This window comes from Ruditapes philippinarum, unplaced genomic scaffold (genome assembly GCF_026571515.1).
Source record: "Ruditapes philippinarum isolate M1 unplaced genomic scaffold, ASM2657151v2 ctg331_1_1_1_1, whole genome shotgun sequence".
Classification (NCBI taxonomy): Eukaryota; Metazoa; Mollusca; class Bivalvia; order Venerida; family Veneridae; genus Ruditapes; species Ruditapes philippinarum.
In genome coordinates this window covers 1,723-24,124 of record NW_026855427.1, presented here as the reverse complement: position 1 = coordinate 24,124, position 22,402 = coordinate 1,723, and the positions used below count along the sequence as shown (strand labels likewise).

Below are 22,402 nucleotides of genomic sequence, written 5' to 3'. Positions count from 1 at the left end.
GCAACTTTGAATGAGATTCTTTTAGTAATAAATGAAGAATATTTTTATTCTACTGCAAACATTTGAAAATCAATTAATTGATATAGATTTAAAAGGGAGGAGCAAAGTTTTTCTAACCGAATCTCAGAGTGTGGTTTTCAGAGGAAACGAGATAAACTTTGAAACAAATTGTTTAAAACTTCTTCTTAATTCAATTTCATTTCAAAAGTTATCCCTAGAAAGCTTATAAACAAATATTCCATTTGATACAAAAATATTTTTAATATTGGTTTTAAAAAATAAAGAAGTTTATTATATACTTATAAATGAAATATTGAGAAATATTGATGAAATAAAATGCGTATTTTCATTTTCCGTATTTTCACTGTAAAAATTTATTTTTCACTGCAGTGAAACATATTTTCCGTATTTTCACTGGTGTCTTGTCAGACTACTTTCTTTTAAATTCTGCCAGTACGGGAAAATCTTTCAAATTTTAATATCAAAAAAGAGAAAAATGTATATAATAAACAGAAAATTCAAGTTTTTTCTATAAATACATGATTTATTTTCATCTTGTGGCATGAAAATTACCATATTTCACTCGTGGCTACCGCCACTCATGGAATATTTATTTTCATACCACTCAATGAAAATAAATCATGTATTTATAGAAAAAACTTGAATATCCTCTATCAATAGGGGACACCGTGGTTCCCTTATTTCAGCTAGAGTGTGGTTTTCAGAGGAAAAAGTGTTTAAACAGAAATTTTAATACTTCTACTTATGAAGTAATCATACATTTGTTACCAGAATTATCAAAATTGGTTAAGAAATAAAGAAGTTACTAGAGGGGTGCCGTGTTCATTCTTACCGAATTTCAGTGTTGTTTTCAGAGGAAAAAGTAAAAAAAAAAATGGTTTTTTCATACTTTCACTTAATTCATTTGTATTTTAAAGGCATCCCTGGAGAAATTATAAAGTAATATTTGATTTTTTATCAAAATTATTAAAATTGTTTGAGAAATTAAGAATAGGGGCGCCGAGTTTTTCTCACAGCTAGAATTTCAGTGTGGTTTTCAGAGGGGGAAATGTACTGTAAACTTTGAAAATAATTTTAATCTTCCTGCTAAATTCCTAGAGAGCTCATGAATTTTTTTTCATTTGATATCAAAATTATTTAAATTGATAAAGAAATGAAGAAGTGAGTACGGGGCGCCGTGTTTTCCTTCAGTTTTATTGGGAAATGGTGGGGAGGCGCCGGTTGTTACAATGGATGACAACGATACAATAATTTTCGTCTACTGTAATTTAGTTTCGAACTTCAATCAATCAATAATGCGATTATTTTCAATTAATTATGAATTATTTATTGAATTTTTGAATAAAATGTGAAATTTAAACTTTGAAAAAATACTACAATTAAAAATATACTGCGTGAAAAGTATAATATATTATCGAATAGGCGGACACAGCTGACTAGCTCTGCGTTGCCAAGTTACGACCAAACTATTGCTACATAAAACAAGATCGGATTTTTAAAAAAAACGTTGAAATTCAATTGTTATCGTTAAAATGGCAACAAATCCGAACCAAAATGAAGCAGGTAACAATAAATTTTGATTTTTACTGCAATGTATCGATAATCACGATGAAATAACAAAAATACGAGTTTAAATTTGTTCAAGTGTAATAGAATTCGGATAAGCCAAATGTGTCCAAAATTGATCCCTGTTTATAAATCATAATGTTCAAACATATTGCTTTAATACAAAAAGACACTGGCAATTCTTGATAATGTTAGCAACATCATCTTGAAGTGGAATCGTTTTTATGCATTTAAAATTGATGTATCCTATTCCAGATCCTATAAAAGTTTAACAATTTTTAAAGACTGTTTACATGTGTACTCAAATATGAGTATTTAAATTATTTGGTACATCAGCAAACAGAAAGAAGTATGTGAGATGCACTAATGTGAGTTGAAATATCAATTTGTGCATGCGCTATCAGTTCACTCAGAAATTCACAAATATAAGTTAAACTCTGGGTCTATTTAGAGAGGGATTCAGTTAATGTCAAACATAAATAAAGAGTTAAAATTTTGATATAGTGTCTCTCCAGGAAAATCAGCATACAATAAAGTTAAGATTTTAAAATAATATTGAAACCAAGTCTTTTGTATTATAATTCTGTAACCTCTCTGAGCATTTGTATTTCACAATTACCATGGTTTAAAGCTGAGATCTATTGATTATAAATGCTAAAGTATTAACTAAACAACTAGGCTGTTTGAAGGATCCTTTATCAGTAATCACAACAGTACCATGTAAAAAAGGTGCTTTCACTGTGCTTTGATATTTCAAGGTGCAATGACAATTATGTATTGAAGTGTTATTATTAAATTATTTATAATAGATTACATTGTTGTTGTTTTAAATTTTAAAGAGGAGTACACAGACGATTATAACGACCTTCAAGGTAGAGTTAGAGTTTGTATTGTAATGAGAATTTGTGTTGAGGGTTCCTTAAATTGTTACTTGACATATTGTGATGTTTCTTCTCTGCATTTTGCAAATGGAATTTATTTTGTATTTTTCACTTGTGCAGAAAACTTTGACTACAGCTAATAGTTATTAAAGGTCTTTTTCTTTTTTGCAATTTTTGCAGCACAAAAGTTTTTTCTTTCTTCATCATTCATTTACATTGTATGTCTGAATGCCATTGTATTTTAGAATAAGCTTAGAACAATTAAGAATGTCTTTGTTGCATTCCTTTGTTGATCTTAGTAATACTCATATTTTTATCATAATATACATTAATAAAATTATTGGATGTAATTTTTGTATTTTTACGACAACAACAAAATTTATCACCAATTTAAAGAGTCGCAATAATTTACTGCTTTAATAGTTCATTGAATCATTATCAGGTATTTAGCTTAGTTACTTCATCATGTTTACATCTGAGATCGTGATGGACTTAAATTCTTATCTCACTAAAGTGTTTATTATCATTTGCAGGCACAAAGGCCTATGGTATTTTCTGTGTTGTGTAATTCGTGTTTAAAATCTTTGCTTCTTTTTTATCTACAATACACCTACACAATCACAATTGGGCAGAACTTGCGTGAATTTGACCAGCATTATTAAAGAGCTGTTCTTTTATTTATGGAGCTATTTTTGTTTTATGCAACTTTTCAAAATATAAATTTAAATGTTGTTTGCACTGAGTCAAGACATTTTTTTGTTAATTGTAACACAATTCAGTACTCAGTTTTTTTTTGTTTTTTTTTTTATCTATTTAGACACATTAGATAAGTGCTTTCCTCAGAACTTGTATGAATTTAGAAAGCATTAATTTATTAATTAATGTATTTATGAAGATAATTTCTCTTTATTTTATGTATTACATGAACTAGAGTTGGTAAATAAAACTTAACCTATATGTTTATTAACTATTACATAAATTTGACTTTCTCATCATTTTAACAGGCTGGTTTTACCATGCACCTGCAGCAAGGCGGAACAAGGAACCAGTTCTATATCCTCCAATGTCACAGGTTCCTGGCCTTGCCGAGGATGATGGTACGCCGGAGGATCCTCCAAGACCATTGTTTAGAGACTCGGACACAAAATATATCAGGCTTGCGAAACAAGGCGGAAGAGCAAGTTAGTAAAATTTACGATCATAAAATTTTCTTACGTATAGTTCTTTTAATATAGATAATGACCTGTCATGAATTTAAGATAGAATTTCATGTTTTATTTTTAAAGTTATACAGATATTTTAATGTTTTCTTTTTTCTAGATTTATTACAAATAAAAGAGAATGATGCCAACAGACGTGAACCAGTTTATTATCCAAGAAATGAATGGTTCTATCTAGAAGATAATGCCATGGAAGATGAGGCTGAAAAAAGGAAAAATGAAATGTAAATATTAAAACTTGGTAGCAATTATTTCTTTTTCCTTTAGTTACTTTCTGATCTTTTGGTTACATTTTTTTTGGTCATATTAGGTGATTAGTTATATCACAGGGACTTGAAACACTGTCATAAATAACCAATACTAACAATATTATTAGAAAAATACCCCCTATATACAATGTAGTATAAATAAGTTATTAATTTATACTATATAGTGATATTTTTTGGATGTTATCGTTAACATTGGTTATTTTATAGAGTTTCAAGTTCCTGTGGTAATATCATGTTCCTTCTTTCAGTCTGCTCAAAACCACCAATTATTAGGGGAAATTTTAAAATAGATACTGACTCAACAGTTTACTGAGGACTTAGATCACACTGTGGCAAAGTTTTTGCATGCACTTAGTTTGTATCTAAAGAGAATGGGTTAAAACTTTACACACTAAGTTGAGAGCATAATAGGTCACTGTCCAAGGCCCATAACTCTAACACAAATTTTTGACAGATAAATTAGCCCTTCTAAAACTTAGATTATCCAGACTCTTAACATTGTTGTCCTACTGACAGCTAAAAATTCATATCATATTTGAACTTAAAGCTGTGCCATTTAATAACAACAAATTTTAACACTAATACTATTCATAACAGTTACACTCACTATTCATAATTATATAATTAAAAAATTTTCCATTTCAGAGATTATGATTTTCTGCGACCAGATTACATGGTGCACGAGGCATACAAGGAAGACGCTAATAAAGAATACATGAGACCAGGCCGGGGACCGTTGGGATTTGACAAATTATCAGTGTTCGAAAGGGAACCAGGAAATAATGCAACAGACAAAACAGTCAAATTACCGGAAGTTAAGAAACCAGGGTATGGTGTTCGGAGAGATAAGCCGTTACCTAGAGCACTCAGGAATAAGCCACAGTCCGCCCAGACAGATCCCGGGAAAGGACCACATCCTCTGAAATATTTACCAATGTAAGACTTTAGATCAAGTTTTTAAATTATTGCATAATTGAAGCAATCTTCTTTTTTTTATTACAAGTAATGATGGAGTGAGGCATACGTGAGTCTGAGTGGTTAAGGTTGTTAACTTCAAACCACTTTCCCATCACTGTCGTTACATTAGGTCTAAATCCAAAGGATTTTAGATTCTTCAATACATATGTTGAAGCTATCCAGCACTATATACGGGGGACATCAATGTTCTACCAGTGCCAAGTGTGCCTGAAATATTGCATGAAGCCCTAGTCTCCTTCACTAACTTAAAGCTGGAACAGGCACCCATATGACTATATGTGTTGGTGACAGACATAAAATCCAACGCCAAGAATAATTTACAAGGTTGGGAGGACATAATTCACAGTGGAATCATTGCAAAAATTTGTTTTTGGATGCAATTATTTTGTAAGCTGGGACGCAGAATGGAGGTTTTCTTTTTGTTGTTTTTCTTTTTTCATCAAAGTAAAATATTTAAAACATTCTGAGTAGCTTTCAATACAAAATGCCTTTGTCTTATATATAGTATGACAGTGCTTCTTTCAACCTTGTTTGGAACAGGTCTTTGTTAGTTCAGTTTGGAAATTTTCAAAATTACTGATGCTGAAATTGGGAGAAATGATTATAAACGTAAAAACTAAAATTTGGACTTTGAATATATAATTATCTAAACAATATTTGGCATGGGGATTTGAGACTTGTTTGTCAGACCCGTCTTTGAAAAAAGGTTGAAAAATGCACAGAATGAGTAAGTAAAGCTCTTATTAACAAGTACAAGTATTTACAAACTATAAATTTTATCAAAAAGGGAAGACAAAAAAGATAGAAGAAGAAAGAAGTAAGTATTTAAGTAGTACATCAGGAGCAGTTATAACATTGTCTTTTACTTTGCAAAAATGTTACTAACAATTATCATGTTGGTGAAACTGTGTAAACTGGAACTGAAAGTGTCTTTGCCACTTAAATATAGGTTCAGGCCAGTTGGCACATCTTTCAGACTAACCTGAACCATTATACTGTTGGTAGCTGACAGTTTTTGTATTGTGATATTGAAATCCCTAAAACTATGAATGGACTGTTCCACATTCAAAGTTGGGCAAATCCATTACACAAATTCAGCAGGTTAAGGGATTGTTATGTATGGTCGCTTTTATACATGCATAGATAAATTATTTGTTGTGATGATGCCATTGTCACAGATGCTGTCAATTGCAACAATGTGTCTACAAGTCAAAAAGAAGATGGGGTATTCTTGCCCTATCACAATGGCCAATATATAGCCCCCATTCCCAATCCAAAATAATCCCTTTTCCAAAATTTCAACAACAACACAAACAAAACAAAATACCATAGCTGCAGAAAAAAAAATTCAAACTGTTTCAACTGCTGAGCGAAATTGAACTGTTTTGTCTTAGATTCTAAACAGAAGAGACACATTAGAAGATGAATAAAACTTACAAGTCATGTGTAAGGTAGTTTATCAACTATATATCCTTAAAATTTCTCACATTTTCAAAAATGTTACATGATTTTTCAAAATTTAAGCGTGGGGCCTTTTTCTCAAAAATAACTGGTAAAGGCCCTTTCCGACAACAGGTTTTGTGATTTATTGTCCCCATTTCCCTAGTGACAACATATATGACATGATTATGATATAAATCAGGCACCCATGGTATTGAGTTGTTCAGTGGTTTTAGAATTTGAAAGAATTAATTGTGTGTTTTTTTCAACAGAAACTTTAATTTTGTGTTTATTTAGAAATTGTTTGCTTGTTACTTGTTTTGCTGGCATGGTGTTTTTGTTTACATTTTTTGTTTAACAGAGCTTGAAAAAGAAAAATACTCAGATGAATTTTGTTAAATTTTGTTACAAATTTCTTATATTTAAATAAATTATTGCAATTTATATATGATAGTGAAAATTATCTTAAGTATGTGAAATTTTCATAACATGTTTTATAAAAATATGTGTTTGTTAAGAATAGAATGATCATCAGATACAAATGTATTTATTGTTTGTTTCGACGACAAGTATTACATTTTATTGCTTCAAAGATAAATTTAGGAATTTTGCATTGAATGAAATTGACATAATTATGGCTGTTTTTCTACTTTAAATAAAATTGCCTTAAGACTTATTAGTAATTTTAGTTGGCTAGCCCAGGAATCAAACCCACAATGTCAAGATTACAAGTCTTATTTGTATTGACTTTTACATCTTATATATGACTTTAATCTATGACCTTGATGATCAAAGTTTCACCTTAGCTTTAAAATTTAGTAACAAATTTGGGACAGAGACGTAGTGTATTTTAACACATATTGTAGTAATTTTTCCCAAGAATTTGGTGGGGTTTTTTTTATTTATCACGGATAAGGTTGCACTTGAAATTGGATTCGACAATAAATTTTAAGAATATTGTGTTGACAGACTTCTGTATATAGGAAATAAGGTTATAACGGTTTAAAAACTTGAAGACCAGTCTGTATTTAAAAAAGCCTGCTTTTGATTGGCTTATTTCTAATTTTGAAAGAAACATTGACCAATGAGGCAATGGTAATTCATGATAATGTTCTTAGACTGGTCTTGAGTTTTCTTTGATTTTATGACCTTTTTTCTTGGTTATACCTTACACTGAAATTTCATATAAAAATGCTCTGTCACTGTAAGAGAAGTCACTTTTGAATTAGATTAATTACTGTGATATCATTATAATTCATAGGGCATTGATTTCGTAGTTTTTGTTACTTCGCAAATTCTAACATCCAATCCAACAAAATTCTGTTTTATCAGCTGTAAGATTATTTTGCATTACATTATTTGTATTTTAGTTAAATATGTAAAAAAAAGACCATCTATGAAATAGAAAACGCACATAAATAATGTCTTGTTTGTGACAAAACCACGAAATTTAAATGCCCACAAAATCAAATGAAATCACAGTAGTCTTTCACAGAATATTATTATCACAGAAGAAAATATATATTGATACCATATCTTTAGATATGATGATTGTATAATTGTCATTCATGAACCTCAGTGCTTTTTTCCAATTTAAAGGTGGCGGGCCCATGGAGAGCGGAATATATAGAGGGGAAAATATAGAATTTTTTTAGAAACAGTCCATTTTATATATTAAGCACAATACAACAGTCCAATGCTTTATCACTTAAAAACTAAAAAAAAATTTGCTCGCTTTTTGGTAAAATTGACCATTTTTGTCTATTGGTTGTGCATTATTTATGAAAATGATGCACTGGAAAAGTAAATACTTTTTTGGGAAAGGGAAATAAAACTCAGAAATAATTCCGCAGATTTTATTACTTACCTTTAAAAAAAAGCACTGTAGGTGAATGGCATTATTGGGAAGGATTATATAATAGGTATAGGTAATAGGATTATTTTCACTTGTTTTGCACAATTAAATACTATATTTAGATACATTGCACTATATTTAGAATAGATCTTTTACTAATATTTTTACTGGCAGGCCCGCAACAGATGCTGCGGATAAGACTAAAATCAGTAAAATTCTCGGCTACGCATATGAACGGGAGTGGCAAGATGAGTTGAAAACATGGCAGGAGAAACAGGAAATTGGACGAACGAGGCATAGACAGATGACCCATATACCGCCAAACTCTGATGAATTCAAAATAAGATCGGAGTATGAAGTAAATTTTGGAAAACGCTCAGCGGCTGTACATTCAGATTTAGATAGGTATTTGACAAAACAAAAGAGTTGCATGCTATCCAAGTTTGTTTCGTTTGATAGAGAAACTGGTTATTTTGCTAATCAATTATTGCTTAATTCTTGTGGTTAAACATGTGATCCTTAAATGGCACAAAAGCTTATCGCCCCTGTATGAAAAAATTAGTATGGAAGTATCAATGAAGTTAGCATATATCTAATGTTAAGTCAGGTTTGACCTTGAAAATAAACTTTCCTATAGAGTAAGTGTTTTGTGTTTTCATCATCATCATATTCCATAAACTACACACAAAAATTAATGTTGAATATTTCTGCAGGTGTGTCTTGGGGGGGGGGATATTAATGCAAAAATGGCATACTTCATGCTTCCTGAGTCACAGTTGGCAGTGAAGGCAGTCTTTGAACAGGTGCATTTAAATAGGAATCTTATTAAGCATTAACAATACAAACATGTATTCATCTATGCCAATTTGAATCAACATTGTCATTAATATTTCTCATCGAGTCACCTTCAGTGTTCGCATTTCACCTTTATATTAGCAAAAACTCAAACTCATCCAAAATGAGGAAGGAATGTCAGAAAGGTTTAAATAAAGATTTTTTTGAATTTTTTTTACTAAAATTCACAATCTATTCACACTCTGAATATCATTTTCACTATGTTGTCTCTCTTTGATTTATTTTAAACATGTTTACTCATTATAGAAGACAGATAGTTATCTCCCTTAGATTGCACTATCCCCATTTGCTTTTCACATTTTTTATCTCTTTACAAAATATATAGGAAAGTTTGGAGGGGTTTTTGTACATCTTTTTCTTAAATTTATAGAAAATGTTTGTGCTTTTTTAAATGTATATGAATTGTTTGTGCTTATTTTAATATATATTATGATATTAGCAGTATTTTGGTATTTTCATTTTACTCCTTGATTCATATTTTAACATTTCAATGTAATTTATATTTCCGGGACATGCAGGGCCTATTCTTGTTATTTCTTTATAATGAGAAGATTTATTTAAAGTGAACAGAAGTATTATTATCACAATTAAGATTTTCATGCAAAATTTATACAGGAGTTTGGTGGTTTTACTGAGGTGTTTTAGCATGAAATGCCTGAATGAATACAAGCACCATTCAGTTAGGCACCTTAGGAGTACCTAAATCAGTATATACCTGGGTAAGGCGCCACATAACCATAACAGTAATGATATGCTTACAATAATATCATATTTTTTATGATTTTTGTATGACATAAATAAAAAGATAAATATTTTATTTTCCAGAGCAGGTACCCAACAATCATCTCGGCACTCTGAGGGTAAACAAGGATACTCTGTACGTCAAACCGAGACTCAGAGATTACGAGAAGCCCAGTTACAAAAACCCGTACAAAGAGATCCATTTAAGATGACTAGGTGCGTTACTTTTCCCTTTTTATCTGTATTAAATAATAATAAAATTCAGTGAGTTATAAGTGACTTTCCTTGAAAATATTTAAATATTGTTCCATTCTACTTTTCTAACTCTTGACTTCTACACTGGATAAATTTTCACTTATGTGGTTCAATATACAATAAATTATAGGTGCCCAATATTGCACCTGAAAATGTTCATGAAAAGTAACCTGATTAAAAGAAATCTTAAAGAATTAAACTTGCAAAACTCCACTTAATTTCGCTCTTCTTGTAGTTAATTAATAAACGTTGTTAACTAAAATGACTACCTTTGCTCCCAATTTAAGCCAGGGCATCAATTATAAACGTATCAATGCAACCTACCTAGTTAGTTATTTAGATATCCCTGAAATTGAGAATGGACTGTTCCAAAAACAGAAGTTGAACAGTTCAAGTAAGAAACTCAGAAAGATTAAGGGCTAAGATGTTATTTATATCTTTTTCAGATTTAAGAATATTCCAGCAAGAATAGAGTCACAGAGACCCACAGTGGCACCTATAAACTAAGACATTTATCATAATACAGTGCAAATTTTGTACATGATTGTTGTTGTGAATAAAGTGAATTTAAATAGTGAATGTATGTATAATAAATAATTACATACATATTTATATTACATCAAGACATTTATTTCTGATTTAATCCAGTTATGGGAATGTCATAATTATGTGAGAAGGCTGGATTACTGACAAATCTATCCAGTTACTTAAACATATTGAAGTATGTATCATAAGGTTGAGATAAATGTATAATATTAAACAGAGAGGTAATATGTTAAGAAGGGAAAATTTACTTAATAGAGGAATTTAATAAGATCAGAGAGATAATGTTTGAGGGAGATATATTAGTTTTGAATAAATAGGCAAAACATTGTTTTATAGGAAGTACACCAGTTTTTAAATTAAGATGTTAATTAAGTCAATGTCATTAAAACGAGAACATTTTGTTGTAGGTAAGCCAATCATAATACGGGGTGTTCCGAATATATTTTTAATGTCAAAGAAATTGTGATTAAAAAAATTGTATTCTTTTCATCAGCATTAAAACTTCTCTTCCAACTTCACAAAATTGCACATTTTCCATTTACCAAAATGCAGTTTCCAACTACCAAAAAACATAAATTCCAGCGACCAAAAGCAATTTTAGTTTCAAACTACTAAAAAGCAGTAAATTTAAGGAAATTTCTATAAATTATGTTCATGAACTGTTTTGTGTATTAATTCTGTATATCAATTCTGTGATAAGTTCATGGCCAAAAAAAATAATTTTAATTTGACAGCAATAGGAACTCATTATGAACATCGCAAAAGATGTAAAAATAAACAAGTGTATAAATATAATATACAATTTTATAAATACGTTTATATATATTTTTTTTTTTTACTATCTTTGTTATTGTGACATGCTTGTTATTTGATGATTTTAATATAAATTATTTGTCCATTTAAACCGTTATGTTAAGAGTCGTGTGCAGATCCTTGACATTTTATCTTCATATGGTTTATTATTTTGGTTAACTTGTTTATGTAATGTGTAATACAGTCTGCTTGATATTATTCAGTTTCATGTATTTTATAAAAGGACAACATTCTGTAGATATCAAGTTATTACTCAATTTTTATCCGACAGGGAGAAATAGATTGAAATATTGCCTTCATATGATGTACCTAATGCAATGAAATTATAGAAGTAAAATATAGTAAATTTTCACTTTTTAATTTAATGCTTTTTTTTTTATTTAATGGCAATAAATGCTGAGATGAAAATTCACTGCATTTTTGAATATTTCACTATGAAAAGTGAGTAATATAGAATTTATCTCACTGATTAATGCTTATACTCATCAGTTACTGTTGTAGTTAATAGTAGAGTTAAATAAATATTTCATTCAAATATTGAATTTTTCATTTGGAGCATTCAAGTGAAATATCACTAATCTCAAGGCACAATCTTTAGGAATGTTGTGTTTAACAAATCACATTTATCCTTGCAAATTTATGCCAGAAAAGTTTATCCTTTAAAACATTTTAATACAGTTTTATATATTTACAGATTTTATTTCAAAGTTTACAAATATTTATTTTTATTTTCATGTATATGCATAAATATATATTACAAATTTTTAAATATTTTCAATTATTTTATGACAATTCATTATTGGCTTAGCCAAAATTCTCTGCTCATCTGTGATAAGTGTTGTATTTTTTTGTATTTTTTTCAAAATAAATGTATTTTTTTTTGTATTTTTTTTTTTTAATAAATTTATAATACTGCATTCTTCTCTTGGTTAAAAATGATAAATTATTCACAACTTTGCACTAGACGAGTGTATATGTATGTTAAGCATTGTGATTGTCAAATAAAAATTAACGTAACAAACTCATGTGCAGTATTAAAACTTTGTATATAGATTTTTTCTGTGTATATCGTTCATATTAATTATTAAAGATCATACTGCAGAATAATGGGTAAGAAACGACACAATTTATGCATAAGAAAATTCAGGTTTTCTTAAGTTTTCATATTTCAGAAACAATCACATTTTTGTTACTTAAAAATAATTATCAATTTTAGACCATTACCCTGTATATTTGCACAATGTTAACGGACAATATGTTAAGAAAAGATAATAAAAGTGTTCAAAAATCACATTTACTTGTTATTTTTATCCAATATTTACATGAATTATATCTAATAGCTTGGCTCTGATCTGTTCACGAGTGTTGTTAATTTTTATATGCCTAAAAGTAACTTCAGTCCATTTTAGTATGGCATTTGTAAAGTATTCCAGCACTTAAAGTGTTGAAAATTGAGTACTGCAAAGCTGTGCTAGGTGCGACGGACCGTTGAACTTTTGCATCATCCTCTTATTGAAAATCAGACTGCAGTCAAAATGAGCTCCTGCAAATTTCAATGTTGATTGTCACCCTTTTTCCATTTTATCTCTGAGTACAATAGCCACATATCCACACAAACTTGACTAACTTTTAGATATTTGCTGTTCATATCTTATATTAGGGTAGGTATTACTTCTATTTTTTATTTATTATTATTCATATTTTTTTTATGTCTTTTTATTATTTTCTTGGTTATTTCACTTAGCTCTTAATTGTATGATATACTGTATATCTTTGATGATTGAATAATTCTTTGTAAAGTATTGTTCTATTGATTATTATTACTATTAATCTATATTTTTTATATATTTTTAATCTTGTATATTATATTTTATATCTTATTATCTTTATCATTATTTGTATATATCTTTCCTTATTCTATATTTATATATATTTATATCATATATTTTATTATATATTCTTTCATTTTTTTTTTTTTTTTTTCTATATTTAATACTCTCTTTATTTATTTTTCTCTCTGTTTCTATATATATTGTATTTCTATATACTATATATTTTAGTATTTATTTTTTTTTTCTTATCTTTATCCATTATTTTTTTTTTTTTATTCTCCAATTCTATTTTTTTTCAGTACAATTTATATTATTTATATATTTTTATTTATATAATATTTCCATTTTACTTTATTTCCATATACTATATATTTATAGTTATATTTTTTTATTATTATCTTTATCCATTATTTCGTCTTTTTATATTTTTTTTTAATTTGTGATAATATCTCGTTCTATCTTTTGTTTTTTTCTTATATATATATATATTTATTTTCTTATATATATATATATCTCTATTATTTTCTGTATCATTAATTATTATCTAATATATCTATCTTCATTATATCTATTTGTATTATTTTAATTAATATCTTTTTTTAGATCTTATATTTTATTATTTTTTTTTTTTATTTTTTTTTTTATTATTAATATTTTACTATATTCTATATTTCATATATTTTTTTTATATATCTTTATATATAAGTATATCTCTTTATTTATTATTTTTTCAGTTATTATATTTATTCTAATAATTTTATAATTATATTTTTTTTTTTATATATATTTATTATTGTTATATCTTCATTCTTTATTTATCAAAATATATATATTAATATTATATATATTATATCTTCTATTCTTAATTTTTTTTTTTCTATTTCATATTTAACTTTATACTAATATTTATTAACTACTAATATATCTTTGTTTATTGCAATAATTATATTATAAATTATATCATTTTCATATCTATTTAATTCATATAATCAATATTCATTGTTTCCTTTAATATCAGTGTCAAATCAAGTATCTATATAATTTTCAGTTATTTTCTGTAATTATTTTAACTAATATTCAATTCCTTGAAGTTTATACTATTAAAACATAATAATAATATTAAATCTTCATTCTTATATTTTAAACACATCATTGATAATGAATTATAATTTTAGATGTAATGAGTATCTCCTATCATAAAATTTTAATTTTCTATATATATTAAAATTCAAGTTTCATATTGAACAAAGTCACAACTGAATACTACCTCGTAGTCATGTGTTTTCTCGTCCAAGTATAAAGCAAATCAAAATAAATAAGTTATCACCAAATTCGTACATAGTTCACTCCATTTGACTTACGTTCTAGGTCAGAATTAAGTTCAAGTCAAGTTAAAGCAAAACAAATTGCATTGAGAAAAAGCTATGCCCACGCAGTTTCAAATTTTCAAAGCTGTGCCAATCAACCTCATACACAATAGTTTTTTCACTTAGGACAATAAGAAAATCAATGACCCCCGAGGCGGAACCAATTTTGACCCCAGGGCTATAATTGTGAACAATCTTGCTAGAGGTAACTACACATCTTTCATGCAAAATATCTTAACTCTAATCCTTTGTAATTTAGAGAAAGATGATCTTTTAAGTTTTAACTATATACATATAAGATAAACCTATGGCTCCCAGGGGCGGGGCTAATTTTGACACAAGAGGGCAAAAATTTGAACAACTTTGGTAGAGTACCTTAGATGAATTATTAACAAATATTAAAGCTCTTAAGCCTTGTACCTTCAGACAATAAGATTTTTTTGATTTTTTACTATATGTATATATGAAATCAATAACCCCCATGGCGGGGGCAAATTTTGACCCCAGGGCTATAATTTGAACAATCTTGCCTAGAGGTTTACAACACAATGTTTCATGCAGATATCTAACCTCTAGCATTTGTCAATTGCTAGAATTTTTTTTTAAGTTTTTACTATATACATATAAGGAAAACCAATGACCCCTGGGGCGGGGCCGATTTTGACCCAGGGCTATAATTTGAACAATCGGGTAGAGGTCTACCAGACAATGCTTATGCAAAATATCTAAGCTCTAGACCTTTTGGGTCTTTACAAGAAGGTGTTTTAAGTTTTTACTAATATTGTACATATAACGAAAATCAATGACCCGGGGCGGGGCCGATTTTGACCCAGGGCTATAATTTGAACATTCTTGGTAAGGGTCTACCAGATGATGCCTTATGCAAAATATCTAAGCTCTAGGCCTTTTGGTTTTTACAAAGAAGGTATTTAAAGTTTTTACTAGAGCGGGGTGTACCTATTACCGAACACTTAAGCCGCGTTTTATCTCGGTCGGATTATGAGCACTTTAAACTAAAGAGAGAAGACAACTCTTCTACTAGATTAGTAATTATTGCTAACAATTTTTGGCCCAGTATAGAACCCTAACGAATACAAATAGAAGGCGTTATCGTCGATCAACAAGATCTAACCAACTGCCCCTAGATACCAGAATGATGAGTGAATTCCGAACATTGGTGTTCTAATCCAAAAATGGAGGCAACTTTTTAAAATGAATATGTGAGTAAACAATACACAACATTTTGGTACATTGGCACAAATCTACAATAGAAAAGAGTTTTGTCAATCATCAAAGTATTTTTTAAAATGTTATTCTATTAACATATTCATTTTCTGCAACAAAAAGTATTGAATGTCAACGAAAGCGAAAATATATAGTTTCAAAAACAAACAGAAAAAAAATAAGGATTTCAAACAATATATTCAAAACTATTAAGCGACAATATATAACACATGTTTGCATCAAGGTAATCTTCTATATTGTGAGAAATATATGTTATTGCACTAACACTAACAGTATTTACATTCAAAAGGAAGATCATCCGAGCAGTCGTAAGTTCATCGGCAACACAAGTAAGAAAAAACAGCGTCTGAAACAATTTATGCACTGTATATAGTCCTCATAAAGTGTTTTGTACTTAAAACAGCTTGTAGGACTTACTGCAATATTATCATCTGAATCGGATGCCTCAATTTCTTTTATGATCTGTTTAGTCTCTTGCTTCTTTTTCTCCTTCAGTTCTCGCAGCTTTTTCTTCGCCTCTTCTCTATCCTTCCGTTTCTTTTCGAGTGCAATCCGTTTTTCTTTCAGCTCTTTGGCTCTCTTGAGTTTATTTGTAATTGTTCTCTCTATCGTTTCTTTGTTTTTTTTTTCAATTCCTTTTCTCTCTTTTTTCTTTTTTTTTTCGATCAACCATTATCTGTACTTTTCCCCTGTTGCTTTTGGTATTATCATTTTAAGTGCTTTTGGTTCTTTGTTTCAGTCTTTGGGAATATTAAATGTTTGCTAAATGGTGACATAGATTCGTCTGTTGCTTTAGGAACACATTCATCCGAAGATTTCGATGGTGTTGAAATAGAATCAGTCGTAATGTTAGGTGTCACAGTAAACATGAAGGCAGTTTAATGTATCAGTCGGCTCCATTGAGAGAGACACGACTGTGAATGGCTTAGATGGAGTGGTGATCATTTGAAGCTGTAGGTATTTCATCAAACACAGATTCGTTTACAATATCCGACGGCGAATAATTTACCAGCTGATGCAGGAGGAGTCACAGCTGCTGTAACAACAGTAGTTGCTGTAGTTATTGAGTCCAATGGGTGAATCATTCTCTTTCAACTTTTGTTCGGAATTTGGAACATTCAGTGAGTTCAGTATGTAATTCCGAACACTGCCAGTTATTCATTCATAGGACCTTAAAACATGTACAGGGGCTTCACACATGATTTTTATTTTTGTCTACATCATTGATTTCAAAGAATTTGACTAAAGCATCAATATTCAATATTTTATGATATTAGTAAAAATTTGTAAAAAATTAGCTAATAAATAAAATGTCTTACCAAAAATTGAAGTAAATCCTTGAATGCCCAAAATCACAACAAACAACACAACCGCGAATTCAAAATAGTGCGGGTGGAAAGAGAGACAAAGTGACGTTATAATAATGATTTCACTTTTTTGAATTGTGTTAAACATGAAATATTAAATGAATTATAATATTTTGGTCGGAATTAGGAGCATGTTCGGCATTAGGTGCACCCGCTCTATATGTACATAGTGAAAATCAATGACCCCCGGGGCGGGGCCAATTTTGACCCCAGGGCTATAATTTGAACAATCTTGTTAGAGGTCTACCAGACAATGCCTTATGCAAAATATCTAAGCTCTAGGCCTTTTGGGTCTTTACAAGAAGATTTTTTAAATTTATTCTTATAATTCCTTTTGGTTGCCATGGCAACCAGATTTCTGCATGGAATGAAATTCTTTGAACAACTTTGGAAGCCCTTCACCCAAGGAACAATCCTGCCAAGTTTGGTTGAAATTGGACTAGTAGTTTTTCACAAGAAGATTTTTTAAGTTCACTATATAATCTATATAACACACACACACACACACACACACACACACACACACACACACACACACAAACACACAGGTGAATCGCTATATGCCACCGCATCGCAGATTGCGGTGGCATAAAAACTGTGACATTACAATTATTTGACCTTCAACGTCAAAGACCTCAGGTTATCAATGAATGATGGTCATAATCAGTTTGGTCTACCTAAAGGTTTGTCCAAAGGATTGTTGTGTCCATGTATCATGACAATTCATTCATATAAAACAAAGTTATTGCCAATTATAGCATTAATCAAGCAAAATTCAAGCATTTGACCTTGAAGATCAAAATTATTTATGAATCAAGGTCCAGTTCACTCTAGTCTACTAGAAGATTCAAAAATAACAAAGTTACAGCAAATTACAACAAAAATTGAGCAAAATTCATTAATTTGACCTTCAAGGCCAAAGTCATTGATGAGTGAAAGTAATAACCAATTTGGTCTACTTGATGTTTTTGTCTTAAAGAATAACTGTGTTCAAGAATGAAGACAACCCATTCATAAAAAACAAAGTTATAGCCATTTAAAGAAAATATCAAACAAAATTCAACATTACATTTGACCTTGATGGTCAAGGTCATAAATGAATAAAGGTCATTGATGAATGAAGGTAAAAACCAATTTGGTCTACTTGATGTTTTTGTCTTAAAGAATTAGTGTGTTCAAAAATGAAGACAACCTATTCATAAAAAAACAAAGTTATAGCCAATTAAAGAAAATATTAAACAAAATTCAACATTACATTTGACCTTGAAGGTCAAGGTCATAAATGAATCAAGTTTATTGATGAGTGAAGGTAAAAACCAATTTGGTCTACTTGAAGGTTTTGTCTAAAAGAATTACTGTGTTCAAGAATGAACACAACCCATTCATAAAAAAACAAAGTTATAGCCAATTAAAGAAAATATCAAACAAAATTCAAAGGTCAAGACTCAAGTTCAGTCTTGTCTACTTGAAGGTCTTGTCCAAAAGGTTTTTGTGTTCAAGTATCAAGACAATCCATTCAGAAATTATAATAATGGAAAACTTTAAAGTTTCTGGACGGTTACTGAAACAACAACTTGACAGTGGCAATAGCTTGAATGTTTTCTTTGAAAAGTGTATTTACATTCAAAATCCCAAATAAAGTATTTCCTGTTTTATACATAACATAACCAATTCTACAACATCACCATAAATATCATGTAATTCTCATGCTGGAAGTCACTAACAGAAATAAGGCTTAATCCTTACTCCCCTTAATATTGTATTAATAATAAACGAACTTCTCAATCCATGCAGTCTGACCAGGTTTTATAATGTTGGCCGAGCATCTTAAGTTTTCTATCTTCACATATCCACAAAATTGATAATGGATGAACAGTTCAATAAATTGGAAGCTGAACAAGTTCATTTGAGGAAATTTAAATAGGTTAAGACTTAACATTACCAAGCATGTGACATTCCTGCACATGCTGTTTCCTTTCTTCCTTCGTATCAAATATCTTCTCACATCCCACACTCATACACTTGAAAGTTAATTTCCTTTGTCTCTTCACCTCGTTATACATATTTACTATATGGAAGTTTTTCACATGATCACTTCTCTCTTCATTGGATATATATACCATACTGCAGCCGTTATATCTACATGGGTATTTAACTGAATTATCATTTATATTATTACATTTATCTGTCCCTTCCATACAGGATACTGCTTTCCGTCTACATTTTCTCTTACGATTTGAAACTTGTTTGATTGGTTTTGGTATTTCCTCTGCCTGTCCTACATGCTTGTACAAATACCTTTGAAAAGGGTCTCCCTTTTCATTTTCATCGTAAACCATGTCTTTGTCTATCGTATCAAAATCATTCACAGCCTCATCATCAATATCACTTGCGAATTTTCTATTTTTCTTCTTTGGTATTTCAGGCAATTCCCCTTGATCACTTTCCCTGTTATGAACAGATTTTTCTGAATCGGTCAAAGTATTAACAATACTTCTTTTCTTGGCAGATTGTGAACCATCACTCACTTCATCATAAGTTTGTTTGAAGTGCTTAATGTTATCAATTTTTTTAGCGTGTTCATTTGAATCACCTTCATTCTTATTTATTGTAGCAGTCTTTGCGTGATCAACAATTTCATGAGACCTCAATGGACCTTTACTACTGAATACTCTATGGCAATCAGCTATGCTGCATACATACTTATGGTGTTTATGAACTTTAAGATCATGTTTAATCATATACGACATATCAATAAATATAAACTTGCAATCTTTACGACGACAAATCTTTACTATTATTCCCAAGTCATGCCAAATTGCTTGTTCAAAATACCTTTTCAATTCTTCAAATTTACTGCGTAAAAATTCAGCTCTGTAAATTCTATTCATTCCATTAAGATGTTTCACTTGTACATGTTGTATATATGATATTTTGTCCTCGACTGGGAAAATCTTTTTACAATAGAAACAAGTTAATGTGAATTCCTCGACTTCAACTGCTTCTTCTCCTACAGAAGAGTTTTGAATAAGTAACTGTGGTAATGGATGATTGTATTGTATGCTGTTGCTAATGGCACTGTTGTTGTTAACTGCAATGTTGTTGCTAATGGCAGCATGAGAATATGCCGTTGGCGACTGCAAATTATTGTTGCCTATCGCAACATTATTGTCATCACGCAGAGGCAAAATCTGAGTATATGCGATGTTATCTCTAATGTTATCAGGCTGCTCCATCCTCAAGATGTTGTCATCATCACCATCGACCTTAAAATGGAAGTGTAAATAATTTCATCGGAGAAATTTTAATAATTCATCAACAATCATTACCATACCTACATGTAAAGACATTGTATTCAAATATTTACATACTATATGTATCTTAAATGTCTACATTTCTTATAAACAAATATATGAGAGAAAGTCTTTATCAAATTGTAACAAGTATGTTGTATGCAAAGAACTGAACATTGTAATGTTAATGTTCATTGCATCTCAACAGTACTTTGCAATCCTGATAATTTAATATGTTTTTATGAAAGAAAAAATACTCTATGTAATTCCTGATAATTGAATAAGTTTTATGAACCAACCTCTGTTTCAACAGTTGGTACTGTTTCATTTTTCATCTCAGTTTCATCAATATTGAAGTTTGAAAACAAGAAGTGTCACCTGTTTCATCCCTTCTACCTTTTACTTGTATATCTTGGTTCTTTCCTAGGAAACACAAAAGTCTGTGGTCTAAATATTGCAAATAATTGGTAAAAGTAAGTCCACAAATTTGACACTTTGAATTTTCCAGTTCATTACACCTCTCTAATACTTCTTCCTTTACAGATCCTAAGATTCCTGCAAGTTCCTCTTGCTTCATATAAGGTAGATCACTAGTTGGTTGAATGACATCGTCTTCAGTTTTAACAATCACCATTTATCAGAGTCACTAACTTTGGACAGGCATAATTCAATCTGTTGTTTGTCACTTACAATACTTTTCTCAGTATTCACATGTGTAAGACATTCTGATTTGTCCACTTCTAATTTAACTTCATTGTGAGCTATAAATACTTGTTTAGAGAATGTTCCATCACTTAAAACTACCTGGTCATTATCATTCAACTCATTATTACTGCTATCATCATCATTATCATCAGCCTTAACAACCATATATTCCTCAATGTCCTCTAGGTTTTCTTTAAATGAAAGATCTTGATTGTACTTTTTATAATAATATATATCTTTGATTAATATATCCTTTGCTTGTTTAGTAGATTCTTCACTTTTTAACTCCTCTCCCGAGGTTGTCAAGTCAATATCATCGTCATTGTCATCAGCCTCCATTATTGTATATCCCTGAACATCATCTACATGTAGGTTTTCTTCAAATATATTACCTTTATTGTCCTTTTTATAAAGAGATATATGTTTGTTTATCATATTCTCCATTTGTTCAGATTCTCCACTCAGTTCCATTTTCAGATTTTATTAATTCAGGAAATGCCTAAATAAAGGTTAATATGTGCTCATTGTTTTCCCCATTTTATAAGCAATACTTAAAAAATTGTTGTGTGTTTTTGCACAACAATTTTTTGTATCCATTATCTTGAGTATATCATTCAAATGAAAACTGGTATTTTGCTGATCTTTGCGGCTGTTCACAATGTCTTGGTATACCGGTAATAGTTTGCAGGTCCTGCACACAGCTGTATCTTCATGATAAATTGTCAGGTAACCTAAAAAGGTAAAAATAAATGATATAATTATTTGCGCTGACAAGATATAGAAACAAGGGGTTCAAGGCAGAGCAATATATGCCTGATTAAAAATTAGTTTGAGTAATTTAAAAATAATCTTTATATCAGGGCAGTGACCCATTTACTTGTCTGAAAAATATGTTATCTTAGTTATCCTTATGATGGTAAATGACCCCGGGGAGAGGGTATTATTATCCCTTAGTGCATGATTGATCAAATATTTGTAGAGGTCCACGAGGCAATGCTACATGCAAAACATATAAGCTCTGGGCATTGTACTGTTCCACACAAAAAATTTACTCTAGCTTTGGTACCGTGTGGTTCAAGCAAAGGGATAGTTTCTGACCCCCCCCCGCACCAAGTGTCTTGTGACTCGTACGACAGTTTAAAAATTGACAGAG

The 22,402-nt window shown here is 30.0% G+C and overlaps 2 protein-coding genes across 5 annotated transcripts; one reads left to right on the top strand and one right to left on the bottom strand.

Annotated features, from left to right (window-relative positions):
* Positions 1 to 1,428: 1,428 nt before the first annotated feature.
* Positions 1,429 to 10,635, top strand: LOC132743283 (uncharacterized protein C7orf57 homolog). 4 transcript variants are annotated; one of them, XM_060731815.1, is made up of 9 exons: positions 1,460 to 1,584; positions 2,427 to 2,459; positions 3,473 to 3,649; positions 3,789 to 3,912; positions 4,603 to 4,893; positions 5,723 to 5,752; positions 8,405 to 8,635; positions 9,911 to 10,042; positions 10,528 to 10,635. In XM_060731815.1, exons 1-9 carry the CDS (start codon positions 1,554 to 1,556, stop codon positions 10,586 to 10,588), a joined length of 1,110 nt encoding a protein of 369 aa, XP_060587798.1. In that variant the 5' UTR covers positions 1,460 to 1,553; the 3' UTR covers positions 10,589 to 10,635. The 4 variants fall into 4 exon arrangements, with proteins under 4 accessions (XP_060587801.1, XP_060587802.1, XP_060587798.1 ...); XM_060731818.1 differs by lacking the exon at positions 2,427 to 2,459 and having other exon boundaries at positions 1,429 to 1,584; XM_060731819.1 differs by lacking the exon at positions 8,405 to 8,635 and having other exon boundaries at positions 1,459 to 1,584.
* Positions 10,636 to 18,133: 7,498 nt separating this feature from the next.
* On the bottom strand, positions 18,134 to 21,754 carry LOC132743282 (uncharacterized; the record flags this gene model as incomplete). The annotated part of the gene is given in 2 exon segments (XM_060731814.1): positions 18,134 to 20,517; positions 20,844 to 21,754. Coding segments are annotated over 2 exon segments (1,377 nt in total). The 3' UTR covers positions 18,134 to 19,176.
* Positions 21,755 to 22,402: the final 648 nt, after the last annotated feature.

What these genes read in the sequence shown, in the direction of transcription:
- LOC132743283 (XM_060731815.1), top strand. Translation starts at nt 1,554, where the DNA reads ATGGCAACAAATCCGAACCAAAATGAAGCAG. An exon ending in GAAAAAAGGAAAAATGAAAT is followed by an intron (nt 3,913 to 4,602) that starts GTAAATATTAAA and finishes TTTCCATTTCAG; the next exon opens with AGATTATGATTTTCTGCGAC. An exon ending in CCTCTGAAATATTTACCAAT is followed by an intron (nt 4,894 to 5,722) that starts GTAAGACTTTAG and finishes TTTATCAAAAAG; the next exon opens with GGAAGACAAAAAAGATAGAA.